The sequence below is a fragment of the Corvus hawaiiensis genome, chromosome 2 (assembly GCF_020740725.1).
Source record: "Corvus hawaiiensis isolate bCorHaw1 chromosome 2, bCorHaw1.pri.cur, whole genome shotgun sequence".
In the NCBI taxonomy this organism is placed as follows: domain Eukaryota; kingdom Metazoa; phylum Chordata; class Aves; order Passeriformes; family Corvidae; genus Corvus; species Corvus hawaiiensis.
In genome coordinates, this window is record NC_063214.1 from 115,015,196 (window position 1) to 115,039,958 (window position 24,763).

At 45.1% G+C, this 24,763-nt stretch overlaps 1 protein-coding gene and 1 long non-coding RNA gene across 7 annotated transcripts in view; one reads left to right on the forward strand and one right to left on the reverse strand.

Moving 5' to 3' along the window:
• Positions 1-347: 347 nt before the first annotated feature.
• Positions 348-10,948, reverse strand: LOC125318466. Of its 6 annotated transcripts, none has more exons than XR_007200367.1 (4): positions 10,248-10,948; positions 4,151-4,212; positions 3,618-3,913; positions 348-3,386 (listed from the first exon to the last, which is right to left on the reverse strand). It is a non-coding gene; the product is annotated as an uncharacterized LOC125318466 (long non-coding RNA). The 6 variants fall into 6 exon arrangements; XR_007200370.1 differs by having other exon boundaries at positions 348-563; positions 1,075-3,913; XR_007200371.1 differs by having other exon boundaries at positions 348-3,754.
• TSPAN7 (tetraspanin 7) overlaps positions 8,839-24,763 on the forward strand; it is an 84,893-nt gene continuing 68,968 nt past the window's right edge. The window contains exon 1 of the mRNA XM_048289174.1: positions 8,839-8,983. Coding sequence (XP_048145131.1) covers positions 8,903-8,983 — 81 coding nt within the window. The 5' untranslated portion in view covers positions 8,839-8,902. The remainder of the gene's footprint in view (positions 8,984-24,763) is intronic.

A 24,763-nucleotide genomic window follows, 5' to 3' on the forward strand; every position in this document is an offset into this window, starting at 1 on the left:
ACTGCTTAAAAAACTGGGGGGATGTTGGCTTATTTTTTATTTTCAGTATTGGAAAAAATATCATTATGGAGCTTTTATTTGCTCATATAACCCCCAAAACCCCACCAAAACAAACATTTGCTAAAATAATGGTAAGCTAAGCAAAGCAGAAAGGCTCAGGTTTTGAATTATATACCATCAGATCTTAAACAATATTGCCTGCCAAATCCAGAGTCCACAACATTTTCAAGCATACAAGTAATTTTCAAATACCCAGCTAGTTTTGCAGTGCTGACAGACTAAAATGATCTCCTGCTTTACTTAGAAGTTGACCCAGTTTGACAGAAAAATCTTCAGGAGGAAGCAAATGTAGAACTTTGTATTTTATTTGATACTACTTTACTGAGTACAGCAAAGCTCTGAAGGTCAGTAATGTTATCCAGGCACTAAATACCAAATACTGCATCAAAACACATCCCAGAAAGGTGTGCCTTGTTCTTTTATTCCTGCATGGAAATGGTGAAGTCTTTCCCTATGGTACTGCTTCCATGGTGCAACCACCCTGTGTCTTCATTGTCCTGCTCCTGCACAGAAATAATACCATGTCAGTAAGTCATAACTATTATAGAGGCCCTTGCTGTGCTTCTGAAGTCACCAGAAACCCGTGAAAGGCAGCCTATAATTTAGTTTGGTTTTGTGTGACATGTGCAGTCCTTGTAGCTCCCTTACTTATGTACATCGTGGAACTGCCACATGACAACCTCCCTAAACCTGTTCTGCGGGACAGAAGATCCTGTGCAGGTCTGCAGGCTGGGCTGGGCTTTGGAGAGGACTGTAAAATGTAAGGTGGAAGGAAAACACTGAAATGGAAAAAAAGGAGAGTCAGACAAAGTTCATTTTCTAAGGCCTATAAGTTCTCAGGCACCAAAGTGATGATTTAGAGATTTGCTGAGTTCTTCCTCCCCACAGGGGATGTTCCACACAAGTGTCCCTGGGACACCTGCAGCGACTCCCAGGGGCTGAAGGCAGGCTTTGTATCCCTCATCCATGAGGCCAGCGTGACAGCAAGAAGACATGGGATGTTCTGGGGCTGACCTGTGATTCTTGGGTCAGAAGCTCCAGGAAGAGCTGGACAACGCAGGGGGCTCTTCAGAGATTGTTTCCACAGCGTGTTGTAGTGGTGATGTTTATGCAGCCCTGGTTTTATGTTTTCTTTCCCTATATGAAACTGAGTATTGAATACAAGTGACATGGTTAAAAATATTTCAAATGAGTCAATAAACTATTTTTCTCAGTTCCTAATACAGGTATATTTCTGGAGGTTGTCCAGGAAAAGAAGAAATGTTAACAAATACATACAATTTAGGACAAACATGGAAGTCACACATTTCAAAGCCAATAAACCAAAACAAAATTTTATCAGCCCCCACTATGCATCCTTAAAAAGGAAAGCCCTAGCTGATTCCCTGTTAATTAAAACTCTGCATCTTTCCAGTCTGAGCCTGGATGCAGCAGGCCCAGCATGACAGGCCAGCAGTGCAGGCACCCTTGGTGCCTCAGGTGTCAGTGACAGTGGCACCAGAGCTTGCCTGCCGTGCTCTGTGCTGGGACCATGGCACATGGACAGGACCTCATCTCCTTGTCCAGGTTAGTGATCCTGCCATTGGTTTCACCTGCAGCTAAGACAGCAGGGGAGGCTGTAAGGCAAAGAGGAGGGCGGTGACGGTGTCCAAAAGCAGTAAAAAGGGGAAGATGCCCATAGAGTAGCCACCTACTGCCCCTAGAGGCAGGGTATCAGAAAAAGAAGTGGGGAAAGCCCCCTCTCAGAGCTGCGGGGAGAGGAGAGGAGGCACCTCTGAGTCACCCCTCAGTGCCCATAAGGAGGAGTGGGGGAGCATGAAGCAAGGTGTCCTGGTGCTTCCCCTGTGCACCTCCCTCGCCCTTCTGCTCCCGGCTCCCTTTGCCTTGGGCTCGTCCTTTTGCTCCGGCTGCTCGAGCATATGGTGCTTTGTTTCCAGTGCCAGGCAGGCTTTGTGAACAAGCTGCGTGTGCTTCTTGCATTCCTTGACCCGGGCCCATCTCGGGTGCGTGGCCAGTCTGGAGCACAGGCACGGCCACAGGCTCGGCTGCGGAGTGGCTGCAGGGCATGAGGGGAGTGCCCAGCCTAAGGGCACCTCCGGAGAGAAGGACAGCCATTCCATCCTCACCAAGGCTTCTCCAGGTGTCTTCCCAAATGTTTGATTCAAGGTGTGACACCTGCACCCCCCAGCCAGGCCGGCTCGGCGCCCAAGCAGTGAAGACCCCAGGAGGGGAGGAGGGTGTGCTGGGGGTCAGACAGGCAGTGCTTGGCAGACTGGCCCCAATTGAGACACAGCTGTTTGCTGCTCCTCCTCTTAGAGGAACAGAGCTCCTCGCCCAGTGGCTCAGGAAACCGCTGTGTGGTTGTGGAGGAAACGAGGCTGCTCACTGAGGGAGCCTGAGAGGGACAAGCAGTGAGTGTCTCCAGGGAACAGATTGCTCCTCCAGAAGGAAGGGATGGGGGCACAAAGCAAGAAAATCCTCTGCAAGGGAAGAAGAGCTGCTCTTGTGCACCTCTCAGCTCGTCCAAGAAACAAGCAGGGTCTGAGCAGTTCATGTCTGCCCCCTTCCCCAGCATCAGAGGGAAGGAGTCTGCTCCACAATGAGCAGCTGGGCCTGAAAGCTGGAGCCAGAGCTTTTGTGTGCTCATGTAACAGATACCTGTATGCAACATGCAACAGGCTGTCCTTAAAAGTCAAGAACTCTGCCTATAGTGGCACAAGATGTGCTCTATCAATCTTGTTTCTTTGGTTGTATTAAGATTTGTTGTCATACACTTTACCTGTAATGAATTGGTTTTTAAACATTATTGCTTTATATAGCATAATTCTATTTGCTAAAACATGTTGCCTATAAATTTGTTGTAATTTTCTCTCTTTTCATCACTAGCATGTTGCTGTAAAATACACATCAGCTTTAAAAATCATCTTTTATTTTGAGGACATGAAGAGAAGCCATTGTTTAGAGGAGCAGAAGGAAACCCAGACACCATACCAAGACAGAACACATTGGCTCAAAATTCATACAGTGTACCTCAAATTCCTTTCATTGTGTGCATTGTCTCATCTTACCTTGAGCGTGGCTATTTATTAAAGAGCTCTTGGTGTTCCCATGGCCTCTGTGGTGCTTTTCACATTGTCCCTTGGAATACCACATTTCATACCATGACCTCCCTCAGCAGCATCCATGTTGTCCATGGTCCATCAGCTGTCTCACACCTGAGCTTTCCCCATCCCGCTCTCCATAACCTGAGGACATCCAGAATTCCTTTTCTGCTTAAATAGCTGCACAAGACTTAGGCTATGGTTTCCTTTCCTCTGGAACTAGACCTGAGATGCATACAAGGAAAAGCAAGCCTCAGGGAAAATGAAGCTTTCTCAAACCTGTTTCCAAAGTGTAACTGTTTGTGTAACTGTTTGGAGTGGTCTCTGCTGAAAGGCTGTGAACAATTTTGCTGCAGGGCTCTTAGGGCTGACACAAATAATCCAGAGTCTGCAGCTGGGGCAACAAAAGTAGGAGCACCCCAGGCAAGAGGATAGGGTCCTCCCCCATGTACTTACCTGTGATTGCTGTCAGAGACGAGGTCCAGGGCCTTGCAGGTCCTTGCAGGTGGCCAGGCTTACCCTGCCCAGAAAATACCACACTATATGCAGACACTTCCATGTCAGCCAGGACCCTGCATCTGCCGAGGGGATTGCTGCAGGACAGAAAAGTTGGAATTTGCTCTCCTGCCCCTACTTCTTCTGCAAACACTCACAGACCAGCGATGACAATGGATAACTTCTGCCAGTGCTGGAGAAGAGGCTGAGATCCTCAGTTCTGCCTGCATTTGCTTCAGGGCAGTCAAAGGAGAAGTCTAGTGGAAACGAATGGCACAGTCAAGAAAGGAAAGGGAGGAAAATGCAAGCAGTACTGAATGCTTTGGTGTTCACAGTTTAAGGTGCAGCCCAACCACGCTTCCTGACAGAAGCTAAATAACAGAAAACCATGGAGAAGCGGGACCTCATAGATGTTTCTTAGCCCCTCACATTGATCTTTCCAGAAGAAGAAATTACCTAATTCCTCCCAAGGCTATTATAAATTATCTACTGACCTTAAGAAAATGTCCAGGTAATCCAGGGACACCAGGACAGAATCTGGTATTGTTATTCATAACTACAAAGAAAAGAAAAAAGCAGAGAAAATACAGTGTGACAAATAAATTTGAGTGACTTGACAAATGTGCAGGGTTAATTGTCACTTTATTGCTAAAGATGAAGGTAATAAAATGGTATGGCTCAATTTTTCTTTCTATGTGTCAAAACTCCCATCATTTGGAGACGTAATAATGCTTCTCCTGAAATAATATAGACATGCTCTTTGTGTATTTATATGCTCTTTGTGTATCTGTTTTCTGACCTCTTATCTTTTCCAAGTCCTCCACCCTCCCTTTGTAAATGTTGGTGATCTTAATTTGTCCTGTTGTGGTAGTTATGCTTAGTCACAAATGTATTTATGTTTCATTCCCTTCAAGAGGACACTTCACAAAGCTTTGGAGTAATCAGGAAAGTCATCACAGGCCATGAGAAGTACCTACCTACAAAACAGCTATAAACTTCCCTTTCAAATCAAGGCATTTTCTGAGAAATAGGAAAAGTTATGAAAAGCTTATTTGTATCAAAGTTACTGATAAAAGCCAGATATTACATGTCTGCTCTGAAGGGAAATGAGATAAAGGACATCTCTTTTTGGCCTAACATAAGAGCATAAACTGAGCATAATTCATAACGCATGATGTGCTGCCTAGAAAGCATCCTAAAGACCCTCTTAAAAGTTTTAAGAAAGTTTCCTAGCATTGCTGTTTCTCCCTGTGCAAACATGTACTGCTTGTCCACCAGGTTGAGGTGGCACCATGATCTCAATACTGCAGAGCCATCCCATGAGCCCTTTATGCTGAATTGGTGCTAAATATGCATTACATGATAACTCATACCTGTTACCAAACTACTGAAGATGATGTCTATATTTGCTCCTTTATGCCTGTCCTGCAGGAGACGGGCCCTTTATTTCCAAGTGGTGGTAAATGGAAACACCTTGGCTGATTTTGTCAACACTACATTCATCTCCTGACAGAATCTTTTCTGGGAAATCATTCTCTGGCACTGGCTTTGTAACCCCACGTCTCCTCCTTGGGGACCTATAAAGCCTGAGGCATCTTCAGCAGACACATTTTGGGTCCTGGGCCTGGCAGCTTGGTCCCACTGATGTGTCTGCCAAAAGCATGCAGCCACCAGCCACGTGACAATCTGGCTGCTGTGCAAGAGCTCTGCTTTCTTAGAGCTGAATTATGGTGTAGAGGTGTCAGTGGGACCTGTACGGAGTTACCTGAACTCACCTGAGACACGTGAGTGCAACAAAATTATCAGACACTCATTTTTCCTCCTGCTTCCGGCATTTTGCCACAAAGCTTGTTGCTCTGCAATGGACTGACACAGGCTGTGGGCTCCACCAGCTGAGGACAGCCACTGGCAGACCACATGGAGACAGGGGCAATGAGAAAAGGACAAAAAACCCCTCAAACCTCTGCTCTCCAGGGAGGATGAAGTGAGTGTGGATTATAAGCCTGAATGCCCAAAAAAGGACAGCAGAGGTTGCAGCCTTTACGTTCAACAGCACCACAGCAAATCCAGGAAAGGCCAGAATGGACATCAAGAGAACAGAGCACCACATTTCTCACCTGCTTTAATTGCAGAAGGGTGTGAGACCTTTATGTCTTTCCACCACTTTCCCCAGAAAGTTTCTATTTAACCATCAAATAGCCAAGGTCAGTTTCAGGTAAGGATAGAAGTCCTCATTTTCACTATCTATGGTACAATGCTCTGCCATGGAATGAAGGAGCTCCTTCTAGACTGGTGCTTTGCAAACAGACTTATTAAGACAGAAGATATTCCCTGTGCATTATGAAGAAATAGGAGTCTACAGATTGAAGAAGAATCCCCCGAAAACTGCTAGTGTTTTAAAGAAAAATTTTTCAAATGACACAGTTAGGCAAAAATGTCCTGTTTTGAATAACTACAAGAATGTTCTCTCTGTGGGGAGAGCAATTTTGTTCCCAACTTTGCAAACACGGATTACAGAACTGAAAATGTATTTTGCTTTAGAAAGGTGTGCTTTGATTTCGTTCAAGTAATACTTGAGAATCTGCCCTCCCAAATCTGCAAAACTATGATAAAAATAATTTTAAGAGGTAGATGTGCTTCCAAGCCACACATAAAGGCTAGCAATTGTTCGGTAATCCATTTAAGCCTAAAATGTTTGATGGCTCAGAGCTCTTGTCATATTTTAATGGTATTTGCTGTAATCAGGCAGATTTTTGTTCAGCTCTGTTCAGACATTCTCATTTTTTAATCCAAAATTTGCATCTACATCCAATAAAATATATGCTGCTTGACTGTATGCCAAAAGCACTCAGAGATCCTCCAAAGACATCCTCGTGAGAAGACTGTAGGTTCAGGTGAAGATATCATGGAGCCTCTGTTTCTCAGTTCTCAGGACATTGTCCCTTCCAGGGCCTGACATTTGTGAAGAAAGGAGCTGTATTTCCTGATGTGGACTTTTCTTCTTGCACATCTGTTTTGTCTCTGGTTCTCTGGTGCAAAATTCTCTAAGTTTTAACAGCACTATCAAGGGAGGCTTTGTAAGCACTCATGCAGTTTAGATCCCCAACACATCCTTCTGAGACGACTCAGGGGGTGTATCTCAAATTAGGCACTACAGAACAGAGTGACCTAAAATCACATGCTACTGGCAGAAAATGTGAGCCTTTGTCAAAATCAGCATCTACCAATATATCCATTCTGATCGATATTATAATTTGTTTCATGTTTTCTTAAAAACACCTGAAGGGGAGGGGAAGTATAACCATAGCTACTGAAATAAATGGCTGCTGTCCCCTGTGCTGTGACAGCAGCATTTATATTTTCTACAGCCCATGTGTGAGGGGAAGGAAGAGAATTCTCCTGCTCGTAGCTATTTTCTGTCAAAAATCTTAGTGTAATTTTTGTACAGTGAATATTTATAACTGTTGTTAGTGTCAATACAATTTTTTGCAGTTAGTGCCCTTATTTACATTTTAATGGCTGAGCCAATAAAGATTTATTCACCTGTCAGCTGAATTTTCCACAAAAGTGGTGATTGCTTAAAAAAAAACCCCAGTATCTCTTGCAGAATACTCCCTTTCCAAGCATCCTTTAGATGCCTTCATTGTTTTGGGAAACAGTAGCTCTGAAAGTCATAAGTTAAACCCAGCAAAATCTTGCAGCAGTCATCATGGCAAAACTTGTGCATATTACAAAAACACTTGCTCAGGAACCATTTTTTTCTCTCTCTGTTTTTCAAAACTGTCTCTTGTATGGCAAAGGCTGTTTTATCACTTTGATATGTCTCAGCTGCACAAACTATATTACTCTTGTAGCTTGAGGAGATTCGCTGCTTAGTGTTGATTTGCTTTTAATGCAGTGGTATGAAAGGTATAATTCAGAACCCTGTTTGTGGGGTGTGCAGGGACACCACTCAGGGGGGACATGCAGTGCTCCAGCATCCACTGCCCTGCACACATAACCTCCTCCAAAATGTGAACTACAGAAAAAACCCTGAAGGCATCCCCTCTGTGCCTGCCCATGGTCTTGGTGCAGCAGCTTGGGCTGCCAAGGCACATATGGGCCCTCATTCTGGCCATGCTTTTCCTGGAGGCAGCCAGCTCACAAACCTTTTTCTTATTCCCACTCAGAGGAGGCTGGTGAGACCCACACCACTGCTTTGCTGCCAGGGCTCTGCAGGATCAGCTCATTTTCCATCCCCAGGCTAATATGGTTATTTTCCTGCAGTCCATCCCCAGCTGGATTTCCCAGTGGGATGGTGGCTGCCGTGACAATGAGGAGAAGCAGGCTCTCTCTGGAGCTGTGTGCTCTCTCCAGGGTGTGTTGTCACTTCAGGCAGAGCTGAGCCAGGTCTGTTCCAGCTGAAGCCCAGGGTCTCAAAGACATAGAAGAATGAGGTTTCTGATCAGTTTAGGCTGGGGTTCAATGTCCAGAGTGGTTTTAGGATAGAGTTCAGATTCGACGCTGACATGAAGCCAAGGTTAGAGGCCAGGCTCCAGCAGCACCCCAGCTTCATGCCCTGCTCATAGGTCACAGATCTTACAGTCTCCACACAGTCACCTGCACTAAAGCTGCAAAAGAGGCACGTCACAGGAGCAGAGCTGGACGAGACCCGGTCCCTCAAATGGCTTCGGTGCAGAGCTCTTGCTCTCAGGTACAACCTGGCTCACGCAGACTGTGTGGCTGTAACCAGAGCACTGTCAAACCTGCGCTACTTGCCCTTGCCGTGGTCTCCAGACCTTTGCAGCTTGCGCAGGAAAACATGTTTTAATCGTGATACTGAAAAATACTTTCTCCCGTGCGGGCAATTCCCTCTGCAGCTCCGACCGTGCAGCGCCTCCATCCCCAAGCCCCTGAGGAGACCAAGCAACGCCTCCGAGCACCTTCCCGAGGAAAGGGGGCGGCCGGGGGGTGTCTTTCACCTCATCTTGCAAAACCTCAAGCCCCCCCTCCCCGAGAAATTCCAGTGAATGACACCCCTGCGGCCGAGCCCGGCAGATGATGTTCGAGCCCCCGTGCCCTGCCCTCGGCGGCCCGGGGCGGGGGTCTCCGGGCAGCGGCGGCAGCAGGAGGCGCGGTGAGCCCGGCCGCGGCAGCCGGGCGCTGAGCTCACCTCCCTCCGCCCCCCCGCTCCCTTCTCCCTCCCCCTTCCCTCCCTCCTCCTCCGCCTCCTCCCGCGCCCAGCCTGCAGCCGGGATCTCAGTATTATGGCATCGAGGAGAATGGAGACCAAACCCGTGATAACGTGTCTGAAAACCCTCCTCATCATCTACTCCTTCGTGTTCTGGGTGAGTGCGGCGCGGCGCGGAGAGGGCAAACACGGACCACCGGACACGGCCGGCACCCCCCGGCCCCCACCTGCCCGGGGCGGGGGGCACCGGGGGCTCCGCAGCGCGGCTCCGCCGGGGTGGCACCGCTGGGCGTGCGGGGACGGGGCATATCCGCCGGAATATTGATCTGCATGCACACACACGTATATATGCGCTCATACATATACATACACACATATATATGTATAAAAAATGATGGCTTTTGCCTCCTCTCGCGGCGAGCACATCCCCCCGAGCCCTCGCGGGGGAAAGTTGTAGGGGTCTTCCCGAGAGCCTCCATAGCTTGACCCCCTCCCCGCCGCTCCCCTGGCCGGCCGGACCGTGTCCGCGCAGCCGGACCGTGTCCCCACTGCCCGCCGCATCCGCGGGGCGCGGGGGATGCCGCCCCGAGCCCCCGGCGCGTACCTGGGCGCAGCGGGGCTGCCCTCGCCCCGGCCGCGGTACCCGCCGCACTGCCTGCGTTTCGTAACCGGGCTCAGGCTCCCGCAAACCATTTTCCTGACCCAGATGCATTAATTGAGTTGCCGCGATTGCCTGACTGGCAGCCCGGCCGTGTTTTTCAGGCGACCCCGGGGGCTGGAGGTTTTCGCAGCGTCCCGGCCTGTTACTCAGCAGATCCCCGGCAGGAGCCGCGTATCGCGGCGGCGATCGGCAGGTTAAAGACCTTTTAATGGCACACGGTGACAACATACGATAATGGCCCTGCTGTGTGCAGTTAGAGACCTGCTCCTCACATCATCGATACAGCGCGCTGAGGCGCATTTGTCACTTCCTAGCCAGAGGAGCTGGTTGTGCTCTGTCGGTTTAGTAGCTTTGTGCTGTGGAAAGCGCCTGTGAAACACAGTGACTCAAATCCTCATCTTTCTGCTTAAAAAGGCATTCTAAACAAAGAATTGATTATTCATGGCAATAACGTTTGACATTTTTTACAGAGAACATAGGACTTCAACTGTTTCAACTGTAACTTCATAGGCTTTTTTTTTAAAGCATAACCAAAACACATTTTGCTAATCCATACTTATGGCAGTACCTCGGTGTTACTGGCCCCCCTCATGCCCCCCCCATATTCAACATATCCCCCCCCGCTTCTTTTTTAATAATTTTGGGGGCAGCAGATATGTCTGAAATGGATAGGAAGCCGGAATCATCTGTTGGGGTTTTTTGTTGGCAAGTAGATCCTTCACATTAGTCTCGAGGTAGGTGGCTAAGTTTATATACTTACCACAGTTTCAAGATTCATCCTTTCCAGTCCTCAGTTCTCAGTGGATCTGTAATAAACCCCTCTTCATCCTGTGATGAATGAGCAGCTGCAGGAGCTCAGGCGAATTCATGGCATCTTTTAAAATCGCAGATTTTTTTAAAAGTGATCTCTGTATCTGCTGTAGCCCGAGTAAACAGAGGACTTGGATCAGCACGCCCGTTGAGCTAGCACATTTCACCATCGCTAATCTCATTTAAAAAGAGAGAATTGTACATCGAGCCAAGCAGCTGGCTAAGGGCATTTGTGCCGTAGGCTGTCAGGATGCCAGGCCAGGTTGACAGCTGGGACCTGGTAGGGTAAATAACACAGCTGAGCTCTGGTTGGGCTCCTGCAACACAGCTGTGCTGGTGGGATGCTCTGCTGAGAAGACTTTTCCTCTGAACTGTGGGTCAGGCTTCTGCGTGTCCTGATCTTCTCCAAGGGCATGGCCCACTCTTCCAGTTACCTAACATTTGACAGCTGCCAGAGTCTCTGTTTGTCCTCTTCCTTGAGCCTGGAAAAGGAGGAGGAAATCAGTGGTTGGAGACAGAATCCTATGGCCATGATCAAAGGAGAATGAAGATTCATGCTTGCTGTTGCATCTGGTTTCTCAAGGCACCAGACTAGGGAAACCTAGGCAGGTCTCAGTGGAAGAAGACAGCAAAGGATTTGTAGATTCTGAGTCTTTATCAGCTCTTCTGTGCTAAGAGGAAGAACAAAAACTAGTTGACATTTTTGTTCCCTTTCTGAGCTCTGAATCCATTTAGAATAATTTGGAGCAGGATGCAGCTATTGCCATAAGGAGAGCAGAAATATGATATGCTCTGGCTGCATGCTCATTTTCTTTTCTTTAGACAAGTTTGAGAGCTGAGGGACGCATGGACTTCCCTCAACACCCCCCGCCCACCTCCATTATTTTCTGGGGTGATTTTTGTACTCTTAGAAGCTGCTGGCTCCAGAGTCAGTGTAACTCAACTTCAGTCCCTGTGAATTCTCAGAGCTGAAAATATGGGAAGGATTCTATTGGAGGAACTATTTTTAAAATTTATTTCTTGGACTGATCTAAATACCAGAAGGAAACCATGCCAGCACCACAAATGGCTGGTTTGTAAATTTTTATTCTGACGGCTTTCCCACATTTTTTGGAGAGGTTGTAAGCTGATTTCTGAAGGAGAAAGCTCTGCGTTGCTTAGCTGCTCTTTGTATGGTTTCTTTTCTAGCTGTGGGAATGGAGTTGTGATACAACACAGGGCAGAAATTCATCCTGTGACAGGGTGGTGTGTGGTGGCAAGCCTTTCTTTGCCTGTTGGGTCAGGTGGCTATGGATGGTGATGTGAGGCAATGGGGAGAAGATGCTTCTTTGCAACCAGTGAGCTGTTCTGAACCATCATGAAGGACTTCTCTGTGTTTTACATTGTTTATAAAATAAGAAAATCTTTGTGCACAGCATGTTACCCCAACGAGTGATGTTTTGTCAGGGTTAAATATGAATTGCATTTGTATCTGTGGGACAGATGTATATTGGTGAAGGCTTTTAGCATAAGCATTAAATGAGGCTGCACTGACTTCCATGGGAGTTGTAGGACCATAATGAGGAGACACGGTTCATTCAAATTTCACACTGCATAGCTTGTTCCCTTCCAAATAGGTTTTGTTTAATGGTATTTGTTATTTTGATAGCTTCCTCTCCTCCCCCTCACCATACTTCCCAACTTCTTTCTGTAAATGTATCAACATGGCTAAAAAATTCCATAAACAGAGATAACAAGATTTTTATGTGCTCATATGTATTGTTATTCATAGAACACATCAGATGCCTAAGGTTACCGCTTTTGGTCCTTAAGGGATGTAGTAATAAAAATTCAACAACCATTTTTTTCCTAATCAGAATTCTGTACTGAATGCATCTGGTTTGGAACTAGTAGATTAAAAAAAGGCGATAAAACCTCTGCTTGGCTGTTAGCTATTTTTATTTTTCCTTTTGGGTATCATAAATTGCTTGCATAGAAATCCAAGATACAGCCTGTCTTGTTTTTAAGGGAAGATAAATTTTGGATTAGAATTCTAAGTGAATTTTTTATAGGAGAGAGAAACCTTGAAGCACCCCTCAGTATCTTGTATTTATCTAGTACTTAAGTAACCTTTGGTCTTAAAACATGTGTACAATTAATATTTCATTGTAGCCTTCTAAATATATTTTGTTGCCAGATTAGCTGCCTGCCTCAATGTGTTTTGGGGGGGGAGCTTTAAGGGTGCATGCACTTGTCCTTAAAGTTACATGGCTGAGGAAAATGGGTTTTGTCTTCCATGCAAAGCTTGTTGTTGCCCCAAATAGGCACTGTAGCAAAGTGATTACTTTCTGATCCTAGGCCCTGTGAGACACTCGGCACTCAAATGAGTGCTTTGTGTGTGCTGTCCTGCTGGAATTGGGTTTTCTTGCTGTCAATTAATGTAATAAAAGTGTGTAAGTAGAGTATCCATTCAGATATTGTTCCAAGGTGGGTCACTGATCTGAAGAATATCTTCCAAAGTTTTTGGGGACTCCGTTTGGTTCTTAGAACTTGGTGTGTCTTTGGCTATGTGACAAAATTAGAACTAAGGTAGCTACTTGCAGTAGTGGTGGTTTGGTTTTCCAAGTTTTTATTGCTTTGAAAATAGACCTGTGCATCCTGGTGTGATGGAAGTTAGCAGGTGGCAGGAGAGTGGTGGGGCAGGTAAGTGCTGCTTGGCTGTGAGGCTGTGATTTTAAACAAGGTTGAAATGACGTGTTTTCACACGGTTCCTCATCTTTTAGCCAGTTACTCTGGGAATGTGGTGTCACTGGTGTGGAGGTCAGGGAGTCTGGAGATGGCCACAGGAAGGGCGATGGGCTCAGTGCCCCTCTGGGATGGGAGGTGTGGGAAGTGTTGGTGCCTGCTTTGAAGCGCCTCCCCATTTCCATCTTCTCAGAATTCCCCCAAAAGGAGGTCACTGGTGGGTGCTGGGAGCACCTCTGGTGTTGGGACAGGCAGCTCCCGCTGTGGCAGGAGGGTGGAGGAGGCATTGCCCCTCCATTCCAGGGACTCACAAAGCTGTTTTCCAGGAAATGACTGAGACAAAGAGTGAGTGTGGCAGCCTGCTCTGGAGCAGAGATTTATGGCTCAACTGCTGACCCATCCTCAAATGCAGCCGTCTGAGCTGTGCATTATAATGTGGGATTCAATTTGCATGTCCCTTTGAGTTACTAGTGGCATTAGTCATCTCCCCTATAAGTGTCCATCTGGGTTGCTGGAATTACCGGTTTTCTCCCCAAAACTTCTTTCCAGTGCTTCTGCATTAGTTCCTGTGTGTTTCTGGTCTTTTAAATACCTCTTACCATGCCTGTATTTTTTTCTTTTAATTCTTTTAAAATATATATGTTAGCAGATGGTTTTAAAGGAAATATTTTGGGAAATTTTTAGCTTTCCCATGTGGCTTAGATTGCTCAATCTTTTGGTGGTTCCATTTGATTGCAAAGTCAACATTGCTATACTTTTAGAAAGAAGTGTTATTACTCACATGTAGTTACCTGAAATCCCAGAAAAACCATGCTCTCAAAAGTGCACAGTATCCCCCCATCATGACAAATTTGAAGTGCTCCACTGTTCAGGCACAAACCTCTTGCAGTTGCCTCCTTAAGTCAGTTGTTTTCTGGTCTGTTCTCATAATGATATACATGAAAGATTAAAGATAATAGTGTTTTCTAGTGAGCATAGCCCAAGGTGAACTCTGTTGGCTAAATAAATAACTGGATTTAAAAAACAACCAAAAAACAGCAAGATGGTGTTTGAAACCATAACTCCAGAGTCAGCTTTCTAAGATCCTTTGGGCAGTGTATCCAGCTTGGCTTAGTTTAGTGGGGTTTTGGGTGGGATTTTTCACATTCTGAAAATTGTGTGTTTATGGTACAAATTAGCATTGTACAACTCATTTAATGGAATAATTGACTTTGCCTGTTGGCTAAATGATCCTTTTCTGTTTGTGGAGCTGTTCTTGCCTCTCGGCAAGTGCGACCCCTTGACCTTGGAGTTTGTATCAGGACGGTTCTGTAGTTTGAGGATGGTGACATTTTCACATTCAGGGGTCAGTTTGGACTGGTGAAGGGGGATAATGGGTGACTTGAAGTTGCCTCCATTCTATTTGGGAAGGCATAGGATGCATTCATAACCAAGCAGTGGCAGGAGCCCTTGTTTTTTACAGGGAAGGGAATGAGGCTGTGGAGGAGTACCACTGTATGTGTAGTAAACATTTGGCTGTTTAGCATTCCCTTGTGCTCTGAGCAACCTGTTGTGTGGCCTAAACAGGGTAAATGTAAATTCTAGGGAAAGGTGCTAGGGAGGCCTTGTTAGCAGTTTTCCTTGAAAACAGCGGTAGAGTCCTTGGATGCTGGTTCATTCCAGCCTTGCTTGTCAAGGAAATGGAGGCAATTATCGTAGGTAAACCAGGGGAATTTAAAATGGATCCAATAATCTGATTTTATCTCTGATTCTGTGTCTATTTATCAATTCCCTGTGCTGTCAGGGAGGGAAATTAGGTTACCTGGTACCGTTAGTTGTCTCCATCTCTGGATTTTTATCATCATTTCTTCTGTTGTTGCAACTGTCCTACAAATTTACGTGCCAGTGAGTTAATAGATGAATATCTAGAAAGGCTCTTTGTGCATGTAAGCTTGCAGAAACATCTCCTTCAATCTTTCACATGCTGTTTAAGCCCAGTGACGCTTGTTACAGAGGCTTTGCTGTAGTGCTGAATCTGTTCTGCAACCACCAAATTTTTACTTTCCAGCCCTGTTGGTCTCAGTGCCTTGCAAACCTCAGCGTCTGAATCTTTAGAACAGAATGCAGGACTCCAGAAGTGACTGTGGGGAGCAGATGACAGATACTGTATGGACATTTTTATTTGCATAATGTTACTTCTTTAGGCTTATTTCTATTAATTAGTGTTTAATCATCTTGCAGAGAAGAGATCCTTCACATGGGCAGAGCAGGCTTCTTTCCATCTTAGCTCTCTCTCATGGTGGTGGGCAGATGGCTGATATGTTCTGTCTCTGTAACAGTTCTGGGTTAGGAGAGGGAAGCATTTGAATTTCCCTTGCACTGAAGGGACTCCAAAGCATGGCACACTTGTGTCTTACTGGATTATCTTTACTTCATAGCTGAGCTGGTTCTTTGAGCCCTGAGAGGAGGACACAGGATTTTTAGGAGCTGCCATAAAAGAGTGGAAATTAATGTTGTTAATACTAACTTTGCTGTAATTTCCACGTGGTGTTTCCCAAGATGTTTTCCAGATGTGCTTTTTTCATCTCTGTGTTTATGGGGACAGTGCTAAAATCTTTAAAGGAAGCAAGCAGCCCCCCTTCTTTCTCTGTTTCTTGCTTTTCCCATCTCCCTGAATATCTGTGCCGAGTTCAGTTGGCGGCTGACAGTATCACTGTGTGATACTGTCAGTGACCTTCTCCCAAAAGCCAGGCAGGATTCACCACATCCACCAACAGCCTGGGCTGAGCAGAAGGTGAAATTGTGTCTTGCCATCATTTATTATTGGGAGATATTTGCTGAGAGCTTTGAGGAAAGGTTGGGTTTGGTTTGAGCTGAATGTGGATTTGGACGGATCAAATTGAAATGTTCTTTTTCTATTATTGTATTCAAATTAGCCCCTTTTAAGAGTTTAATTGCTAGGAGAATGGGATGGGGCGAATAATGACGTGATGGACTTAATCTGCAGAAGTCTCTGGATCTTGGGAGCAGACCTAAGGAAAAGGTTGGCATGCTTATAAGGTGCTGCAGAGAAGGAAGAGAGGGAAAAAGAAACTCTGTAAATATCATACAAAGAGGAGCACTTGTATTTCCCTAAAACTGGGAAGAGAAGGAAGCCCCTGCTATCTGACCCACATAACCACTCAGTGCCTTAATGCCTTTGAACAGGAATGATCAGCTCAGACCTGCTGCTGCCACAGGATTGAAGCTGTCCGTGAAGCTGACAAGTTTCTCAGGACCTTGTTCCTGACCACATTAAGGGCACTGCTTCAGAGGATGCAGTGCACAGGAACAGCAAATGGCACCAAATGCCACCAGCAAACCACGTTTGCAACTCAGCACATGAGGAATTCTTACTGCAGGACATGAGTACATCTCCTGCAACTGAAGATTCAGCTAGGCCATGCTGATTTAGTCATTTGATAAGTTTTCAAAACTGTTATCATTTGGACGGAGTTTCTCAGGGGTTGGCCTCCATCTGGAAGCAACTTTGAAGTGTTTGGAAAATTTCTTGCATTTTTTGGCAAAAGAATATGAAAAACTGCTCATTTTGTGTGTTTCTGAAAGTAAATGGGAGCTATATCAAAACCTGACATTTCTGATGTAGGTAATCTTCTCAGTGATAAAAACTTAGTGATTTGGGAAATTCTAAAAAAAATGAAGTTTTCAAAGAAATGAGAATTTCCTGAGTATGCCAGGTAGCACTGAAATCCTTTTTTTTTGTTTCTGGACTTGAAGCTGAGCCCAGGTTATGGCACCACAGGCTGTGTCATGGCATGTGTTGCATCAATGCAGTTGGGCAGTACCAAGGCTTCAAAGTTGTGTCTGAGGCTTGGAGCCCAGGCAGAGGTGAAATTCTGTGGAGGAGATGGGGAACTGTGGTCTGCAGGCCCATGCAGTCTGCAAGGATATACACCTGGGCAGGAATTCTTGTCCATGCTGGAAGATAATTCAAAGGTGAATGGCAGTGTGCAGCTTGCTGGGGCTGTCTGGATGCTCTGCCCTGACCTCAACCAAAGAAAAGGTGGAGGACATAACAGATTATGGAAACATGTCCAAGTCAATTCCAAAAGCTATTTGAGATGGACGATTGCTGCAAATTTCCTGCAATGGAGAACACATTATTTTTGCTGCGTTCCCTAATAGTCTCCTGCCCAAAGCATTTTCATTACAATTTATTGTAGCCACCACTGCATCAAAAGACAGCCAACACATCAGAAATATGCCATGAAAGTTGTGCCTTTCAATCCTGGAAGAATAGGTTAAGATAAAAGAGAAGACACTTTCCAGGTATGCATTAACAGAATAGATAGAAGAATAGGTAGAAACTCAATCCTCCTGTTTCACTTCAATAGTACTTAACATCTAACTGGCTCTAATTAGGCTTGGAATGGGAACATAATTAAGTGCATGTCACTTCTGTTTCCCTTTGAAAACAAAAAAAGGAAACAAATACAGATAGGTGACCCTCAGTGCCTTGATGCTCTCCCTGATGGCTGCATCTTATGGCTGGGTTCATTTTCACTGGTGCAGCTGCCCTGTGCTGGATGTAGCATTTATTGCTCTGTGGTGTGCACTGATTGCAGACAGAGCATGATTCAATTTACCTGCAAAATAATGTCTTAGAGGAAACCAGAAGCTGATATTATTGCATGTTTTTGAGAACTTTTTTCTGAATTTCCTGTGTTTTCAGGTCATTGATGCTATGCTAGAGCTGCTTTTCTGTATAGCTGAGTCTTTGAGTCAGTTGAAGCTGCAGTTTCTTGTAAATGTTGAGAGCAGCTTGAGTGTTACCTGGAACTGAGTTCCTCTTTCCAGTATACTTCAGGAAAACTGCTGAGTTAAATCGTGTGCGTCAAATAATCTAGGGGCTTAAATTGATTTCTCTTATCCCAGAACAACTTATAGGCCATCTGTGCATCACCTGCACTCTTCAGGGTTTTGCTTTTACTGTGCAAGTGCGATTTAAAAACTCCTGAAGAAAGAACCAGGACCTCAAGATGTTGGGGATCTGACTGTCAGGAATGTTTCCCCATTATTTCCTGGAACATACAAGCCAAGCCTCGGTGTATCCTTGCTACCTGTTCTCACAAAACAGGAGCTGATGCAAAGGGATTGAATCAGGATTTTCCAACAGAAGGTCGCATCATTTAAAAAGAAAAAAATGTAGTTCATGGAGACGACCTTACAGGTTTATTTTTGTCATGGCAGGTAGGACTGGGGACACATAACAGCCTTTCCAGGAGGCAGCGTGACCTTGCTGCATTTACTGAGTGTGTGCAGGATGCCTGCGCAGCTTTCAGAGCACTCGTGCAAAACTCCCACCAGCAGGATGGGGCAACTGTTGTTTTTGCCCATGGCCTTGTAGATAAATACTTCCTCATGGAAAAAAAGACTCCTTTTTCAACCTTTCCCCATTGGTCTCCAACTTCAAAGCAATGCTTTCACTAAGCCTCCTCCCAGCATGGAAAGGGCAGCTCACTGCTCTTTGTCCCCTGCTCAGCACTGACTTCACCCACCCTCAGCTGTGTTTACTGGCATTCTCACCAGAGAGACGTGCAAGACAGGACCATTGCTCCTTGACCCATCCAAGGTGGTCCTTGCCACAGCCAGGGGACAGCCAGCAGCCTCCTGGCCAGAGGGAGAGCACCACCAGGCAGGTGTGGGGTGAGCTGTCCCTCTGTGCTCACCAGCCAGTGAAATTACAAACTGCAGGGGATGTGCTGGACCAGCCAGTGTGGTAATAAACAGTATTTCATCCAGCACTTGTGTAATTTTCAGCTGAAACCAGCAACAAAAATAAAACCTCCCACTCCCAGGACTTTTGTATTTTGTAAGCAACAGCTAGTTGTTTTGTGAAGAGATGGTTGTACTCAAAATAGGTATGTCCGTGGTAGAGAGAATTTTCAGCTCATGGAATTGATCAGAATGATATGGAAAAGTTGCCTCAGTTTCTGTGAGCTGGCATGACATGCATGTAATACTCTTTAACACAGAACAAACCTGGTCCCTGTTGTACAGAAACCTGAGCATGCTGCACTATAGCTATTTTTTAACAGAAGTATCAGATTTAATGTGTTCCTTCCCCCACTGCTCACTGACCTCAGATTGCTGGGGAACCAGACAGGATTAATCCATGTGCCATGAAGAATATCCAGTATTAAAGCAAGAAGCTGGGCTGTTTCCTAGAGCAATGCAATCCCCTAGTGCAACCCCCAAATGCAATGCAATCCTCAAATGGTCAAGAATATAACCGAACCACAACCACTTCTTTTTTTTAGTTGATTTCTTCTCTTAATTTTATTAAGTGCTTGGCTTTCCAGTGTCATGCCAGGTGTTAGACCAAAGTGAATTCCTATTTTTCCAGCACTATTGATTATGAAAAATATATAAGATTGCAGACCTTTAAATCTGAAGGATATAGAGAAGAATTTCATGCTAAGCTCTTTGGCAATCAATCAAGTTATTAATGATGTGAGAGTAAGAGCCACCTCATCACTGAAGAACAGCCAATTACCCAGTTTTTCTTCTAGTACCATTAACCAGCTGATCAGTTGTGCCCCAAGCCCAAGTCTGTGTGACAGTAAAATTTCCCTTTTGAAAACATATTTGCTCTACATCATATGTTAGTGCAATACTGGTAAGCAAAAGAATATCAAATAAAAGGACATTTCAAGAAGAATTACATCAGCTCTGGTTGGTGGGCACATGTACGTGGACTTGGCTTGGTCCATATGAAAGGTGTAAAATGTCTTGCAACATCATCTTGCTCTCCTTAAATGCAGTGGGAAACAAACAGGACCAAACTGTCTTATGCAGTCAGGCAATGGTTTTTGGAACTCACCTGTGCTTAATATTCAGGTTTGGTGAAACAGAAAGTTATTCTGGCTTGGATTCCACAGACTTTCTATAGACATGGGGCTGGGAGGGTTTATCATTCTTGTGCTGGATATCTCAACAGGATAAATTTTTTCCCTTTCCACTGTCAAGTCAAATTCTGCCTCTGGTCTCTAGACTTGCTTTGGTTACCCCGTGGCTTTGCAGCACAAAATCATTTTATAAGAAGTTGTTTGATCCTCTGGTGTGGTAGTTCCACTGAAGCTTAGATGGACCCTAAAAGAGGTAGAATTGTGTTTAAAATTTTGCAGCTTCTATGAAAACAAAGCCTAAACTGAAAGAATACAAGAGCAAAAGACTTATCCAAGTGTTGATGAGATGGTGTAGTGCAAGACCACACATGAGCCAGCTGGTGGATGAATAAATGCTGGGTGTTATGGCTGGCATCAGAGGGCATGGCAGAGTGCACGCTGTCTGGATTAAATTCAGAAAAAACTGGACCCCTGCTGCACCCTGTATGTTGAAAAGGTGGTGTTTTTTTACAACAGTGATAGCTGTATGTTATATTTTCTCTGTTCTTAAGAAGCACTGTGTAATTTCTTAGGGCAAAACTAAATCTTTGGATTTATTTACCAGTGGTAGTCCTTAAAGAATAATAGCTGGAGTGCCCATTTGATGGACTGAGCCACTGATGCAAGTCAGGCAATATGTCTAAGATGTGGCACAGCTGTGAGTTAGTTATTTTAGGTCCCTAACTGTAATAATTATTATGTTGTAGCACTCACTTTGACATCTGCATCATTTCAACTGCAGGAATAGCAAACTGAATTAAAAATTAGTGTTACCTGATGTTACTTGTAGAGTATAGGAATGCTTCTGAGAAGTCAAATGAATGCTGCTTGTGGAGACAGACTATGATGGAGCAGCTGGCTGTATCTGAGCTATGAAATTGATGCACCATGAAGCTTCTTTATTCTGAAGCTGTATTTTTGCTCTGGAAAAAGCATTTCAGGCTGCCCAATATCTTGGGGGAGGGAGGTGAGCTGCTGGTGCATGAGAGCAAGCCCCAGATGAGTGAGCTTCCACAGCTGGGAATGATCCATGCAACTTTCCTGACTTCCTAGATCAGACAAGCCATTTTGTGGGGGGAAAAAAAAAAATCCTGTCATGCAGGGCATAGGGAGGATAGTTTTCCTTCAGGGAAAGAGGTGCACATTTCTGTAGATGGATATTCACCTTTATTTTGGAAGATCTTTTGGCTGGGGCACAAGCATGTTGACACAATTCCCTATGGAGGAGACTCGGTGTGCCTGCTTAAGAATGTCCTCATCCTCTTTGTGCTAAGTGCCAGCGATCTGTTATCTCCACGGAATGTTCCAAGTGTGGCAAGCAGGATCAGGTTTAAGTGGTGACCTCCAGAACAAGGTGGTTTGCTTATTCTTACCCTGCTGTGGACATGAAGACATGGAGGAAGATTTTGCTGACATGGAGCTCTGGTTAAAGACCAGTATGTAGAATTTTGTCTTTTTTGGATTCTGCCAGATTTTGTGAGTGGGATTGTCAAGTGCTTCTAGGAACTGGGTTGACTTCTTAGCTCAAGAAGAGTTTGTCTCTGGTTTACTCATGCAGTGGATATTACGACAGAGTTATTAGCAGTTTTGTTTGATAAATTCTTATCAGACAGCTACAAAGAACTTCCCATCTGTGTGGGGATGCAGCTTTCAGGACTCTGCTTTAGCACAGGAAAAGGGCACTAGCACCTACTGGGGCAGAGGTTGTGCTGGGAAACACAGTGTGGGCTTCCAAGCTGCCATTTAAGGCTAGAAGAGGTAATAAGGGAAAGGATTTCAGGCAACTTACTGCTTGGAGGACACATTTTATTCGGGGATTTCTTCAAGTAGAAGGGAGTTTGTTCATGCTGAGAGCCTATTCTGTAGCCTGTGGTTTCTCCCACATCCCAGTGAGACCCTTCTGGAAGAAGTTAATGCTGGCTGCTCTTGGTTTTGTGTCAGAGTTAAATTAAGGCTTTTCACTAGCCTGGATTAAGGTGTATTTTGGTGTTTGGTGGGTGTAGGCAGTGACAGCTCATGGAAAGATGTGATCATTCATCCTAGCGTGCATCTTGAATCTGAGTGGGTGAATGACAGGCTGGTTTTCTTCTGATGGTCCTGTGCAGTTCTGTCTAAAATCCCTTGTAATGGCTATTGCCCAGCTGGTCAGGCTGAGAGCAGAGCGGAATGGCTTAGGGCAGTCACTGTTTTGTTCTTATCCTCTCCTATGGCTTGGTGAACAAGAGGGCAAAGGGCTCAGCAGGGACTCAGCAGAAGGTAATTAATTTCTCTGGCATTCCTGGACCATGCTGCTTTTAGGCAGAGAGAATTTTCAGGTTAGCCACAGCATGGTTTCGGTTTCCCACTTCTCCTTCCCCCTGAGTGGGTATCATGTAGGGACAGAGATTGCTCTGCAGCTTAGTTCACGCTTTGTTTTCTTTTATTACCTTATGTGGTGCAGTTTAAATTACACTTTTCAAATGGTAAATTGCTTAGGAAAGACTTCCTAATGCCATTTTTCCTGGCAGTTTATTTCATACTTTTCAAGCAAGTTGTACCAATCAAGTGTCTAGTGGGGCTGCCTGCTAAGCAGTAACAGATGGCCCATGCAAGCGAGGACAGGAAGGATCACAGGGGTAGGAGTCAGTGTTATCTACATATGTGTTTTGGATTGCATCATGAATGCTTCCCAGGAGGAAACACAGCTGGCACTGGAATTGCAGAGATCTGATTTTTGGTATTCTCTATTCCAAGTCTTGGCATATGTAAAAATCAAGTTCATGTTGGGCTAGATCAATAATATTGAAATTATACCTCTTCTTGGATAAAATCACTGTGCTTGCTATTTTTCTCTTTTTTTTTTTTTTTGGCTTATCCTGTAATCAAAAGTACTTGTGAGAAAACACACAGAAGACAGCAGCCAGGTCCATGATGTAATCTTGCTACCATGTGTGCTCTACCACAGGATGGCCTGAAAATGGAGTAACTAATGCAAAACTGAAGGAAGAAAACCAGAATTAATCATAGATGATTTGACCAATATTTCCCCTGCTAGCTTTGTTCCTGCACTAAAATACTTGGGTACCATGATAGGCAAAAGGCCAAAGAGGGGAGGGGGATGTGTCAGAAAGTGGCTGCCCTGCAGAGATCATGTTCTGGGAAAGTTTCTTCCTAGAGCTGGGCTGGCAGCATCTCCTATGCTTCGACCTGGTTTTCATCTCCAAGGGGGCAGGGAAAAAGCATGAATGAAGAAAGCTGTGATCTTAAACACAGTCTGTGGAGCCCAAACTTTGATTCTGCTAAGGTGACCAAGGCTTAGCCACAGCCACCTTTGCTTTGTGTACTGTATTATATTGGATGTTCGTCCAGGTGCCAGTGGGAAAAGGTCAAGAGATCCTAGACATGGCCACGTGATTAAAATTTGGCACATCAGGCCTTTCAGAGGACTCTTACAGTATATAATGGTACCTGTCTCCTCTTGACTCTAAGACACAACATGAATAAAAATGTGAGAAACTTCTTACTGAAAAATTCACTATCAGACAGTCATGGGAAATTCATCACTTTGTTGGGGTTTTTTTTTGCTTTTTGTTGTTGTTGCTGTCCTAGAAGCTTCCAGTTTAGAAGATAACATTTCATTTGGTTCTGATATTTAAATCCCTTTCCTTCCCCTGCATGGACAGAGGCTAAGCAATCCTTGCTTTTTATAGGGCAGCTAGAGCTTGTATCAGTCCTGGGATGATACAACCACAGAATCACAGAATGGTTTGAGTTGGAAGGAACCTGAAAGATCCTCTAGTTCCAATCCCCTGCCAAGCACCTGCTAGACCAGGTTGCTCAAAACTCCATCCAGCTTGGCCTTGAACCCTTCCAGGGCTGGGGCAGACACAGCTTCTCTGGGCAAACTCTTCCAGTGCCTGACCACCCTCTGACTTCCATTCTCACCAGCAGGATAATAACCTGTAGTAGATAAAACACACTGCAAGTGCCCAGAGAATGATGTGGAAGATCTTAGGAAGATGACCTAAGGAAATCTGTCAGGATATGCCCTTGTCCTTGGGCAGCTGAGCAAGGGGAAGACCCTTCTTCTCAGCCTGGCCTGGAAGGATTTGTCTCACAACTTGCCTTATGGATTTTGCACTTTCCTAGTGCTACATCACTGTGGTGACCGTAGTTCCTACTGTCTTGATACGTGTCTTTTGAACATAAGCAGAAAATGTTGGCAATGTGTTAGGAAAAGATCCATGAGGAATGCCTCTGAAATGCCCTGGGAAAGAAGAGGAAACCAAGTAAGGCAGTGAAAATTCCTCCTCTCTCCCTGGCTCATGTACATAAACTTGCTTGAATCTAGGGTAAAGTCAGATTCTCTATCCACTTAAAAGCATTTTCACCAACAACCTTGTGTGTGGAGACAGGACTAGAAACACACTGCTGGTCTTTCAAGAGAAGGAAAGGTAAGTTTATCCCCACTTTCTCCAGGAGATATGGAATACATGGCTGTGCAGAACTGTCAAATGCACTTACCCTTGAGGGAGGTGGCAACTGGGTATTCTCTGGTTCTCCTATTCTCCATGTGCCATGGCATTCCTTCAGCAAAGGAGGGACACCTGCTTTTGTACCTAAGCTGTTGAAGGGATCAAAGTACTTAATGATAACTCTCTCTTGCACTTCCCTCCTTAAGCTCTGCTCTTGAGAAACAGCTCATTAATTTGTTAGTGGCTTGATGAGAAAGGAGGGGGTGGAAAGCCACTAACAAATGGATTTGGTCCAGGTCAGGTTTCTCTCTAGCAGGAGGAACCTGCTCTTTCCTCCCTTGCTCCAGTGGGGAGAGCAGGAG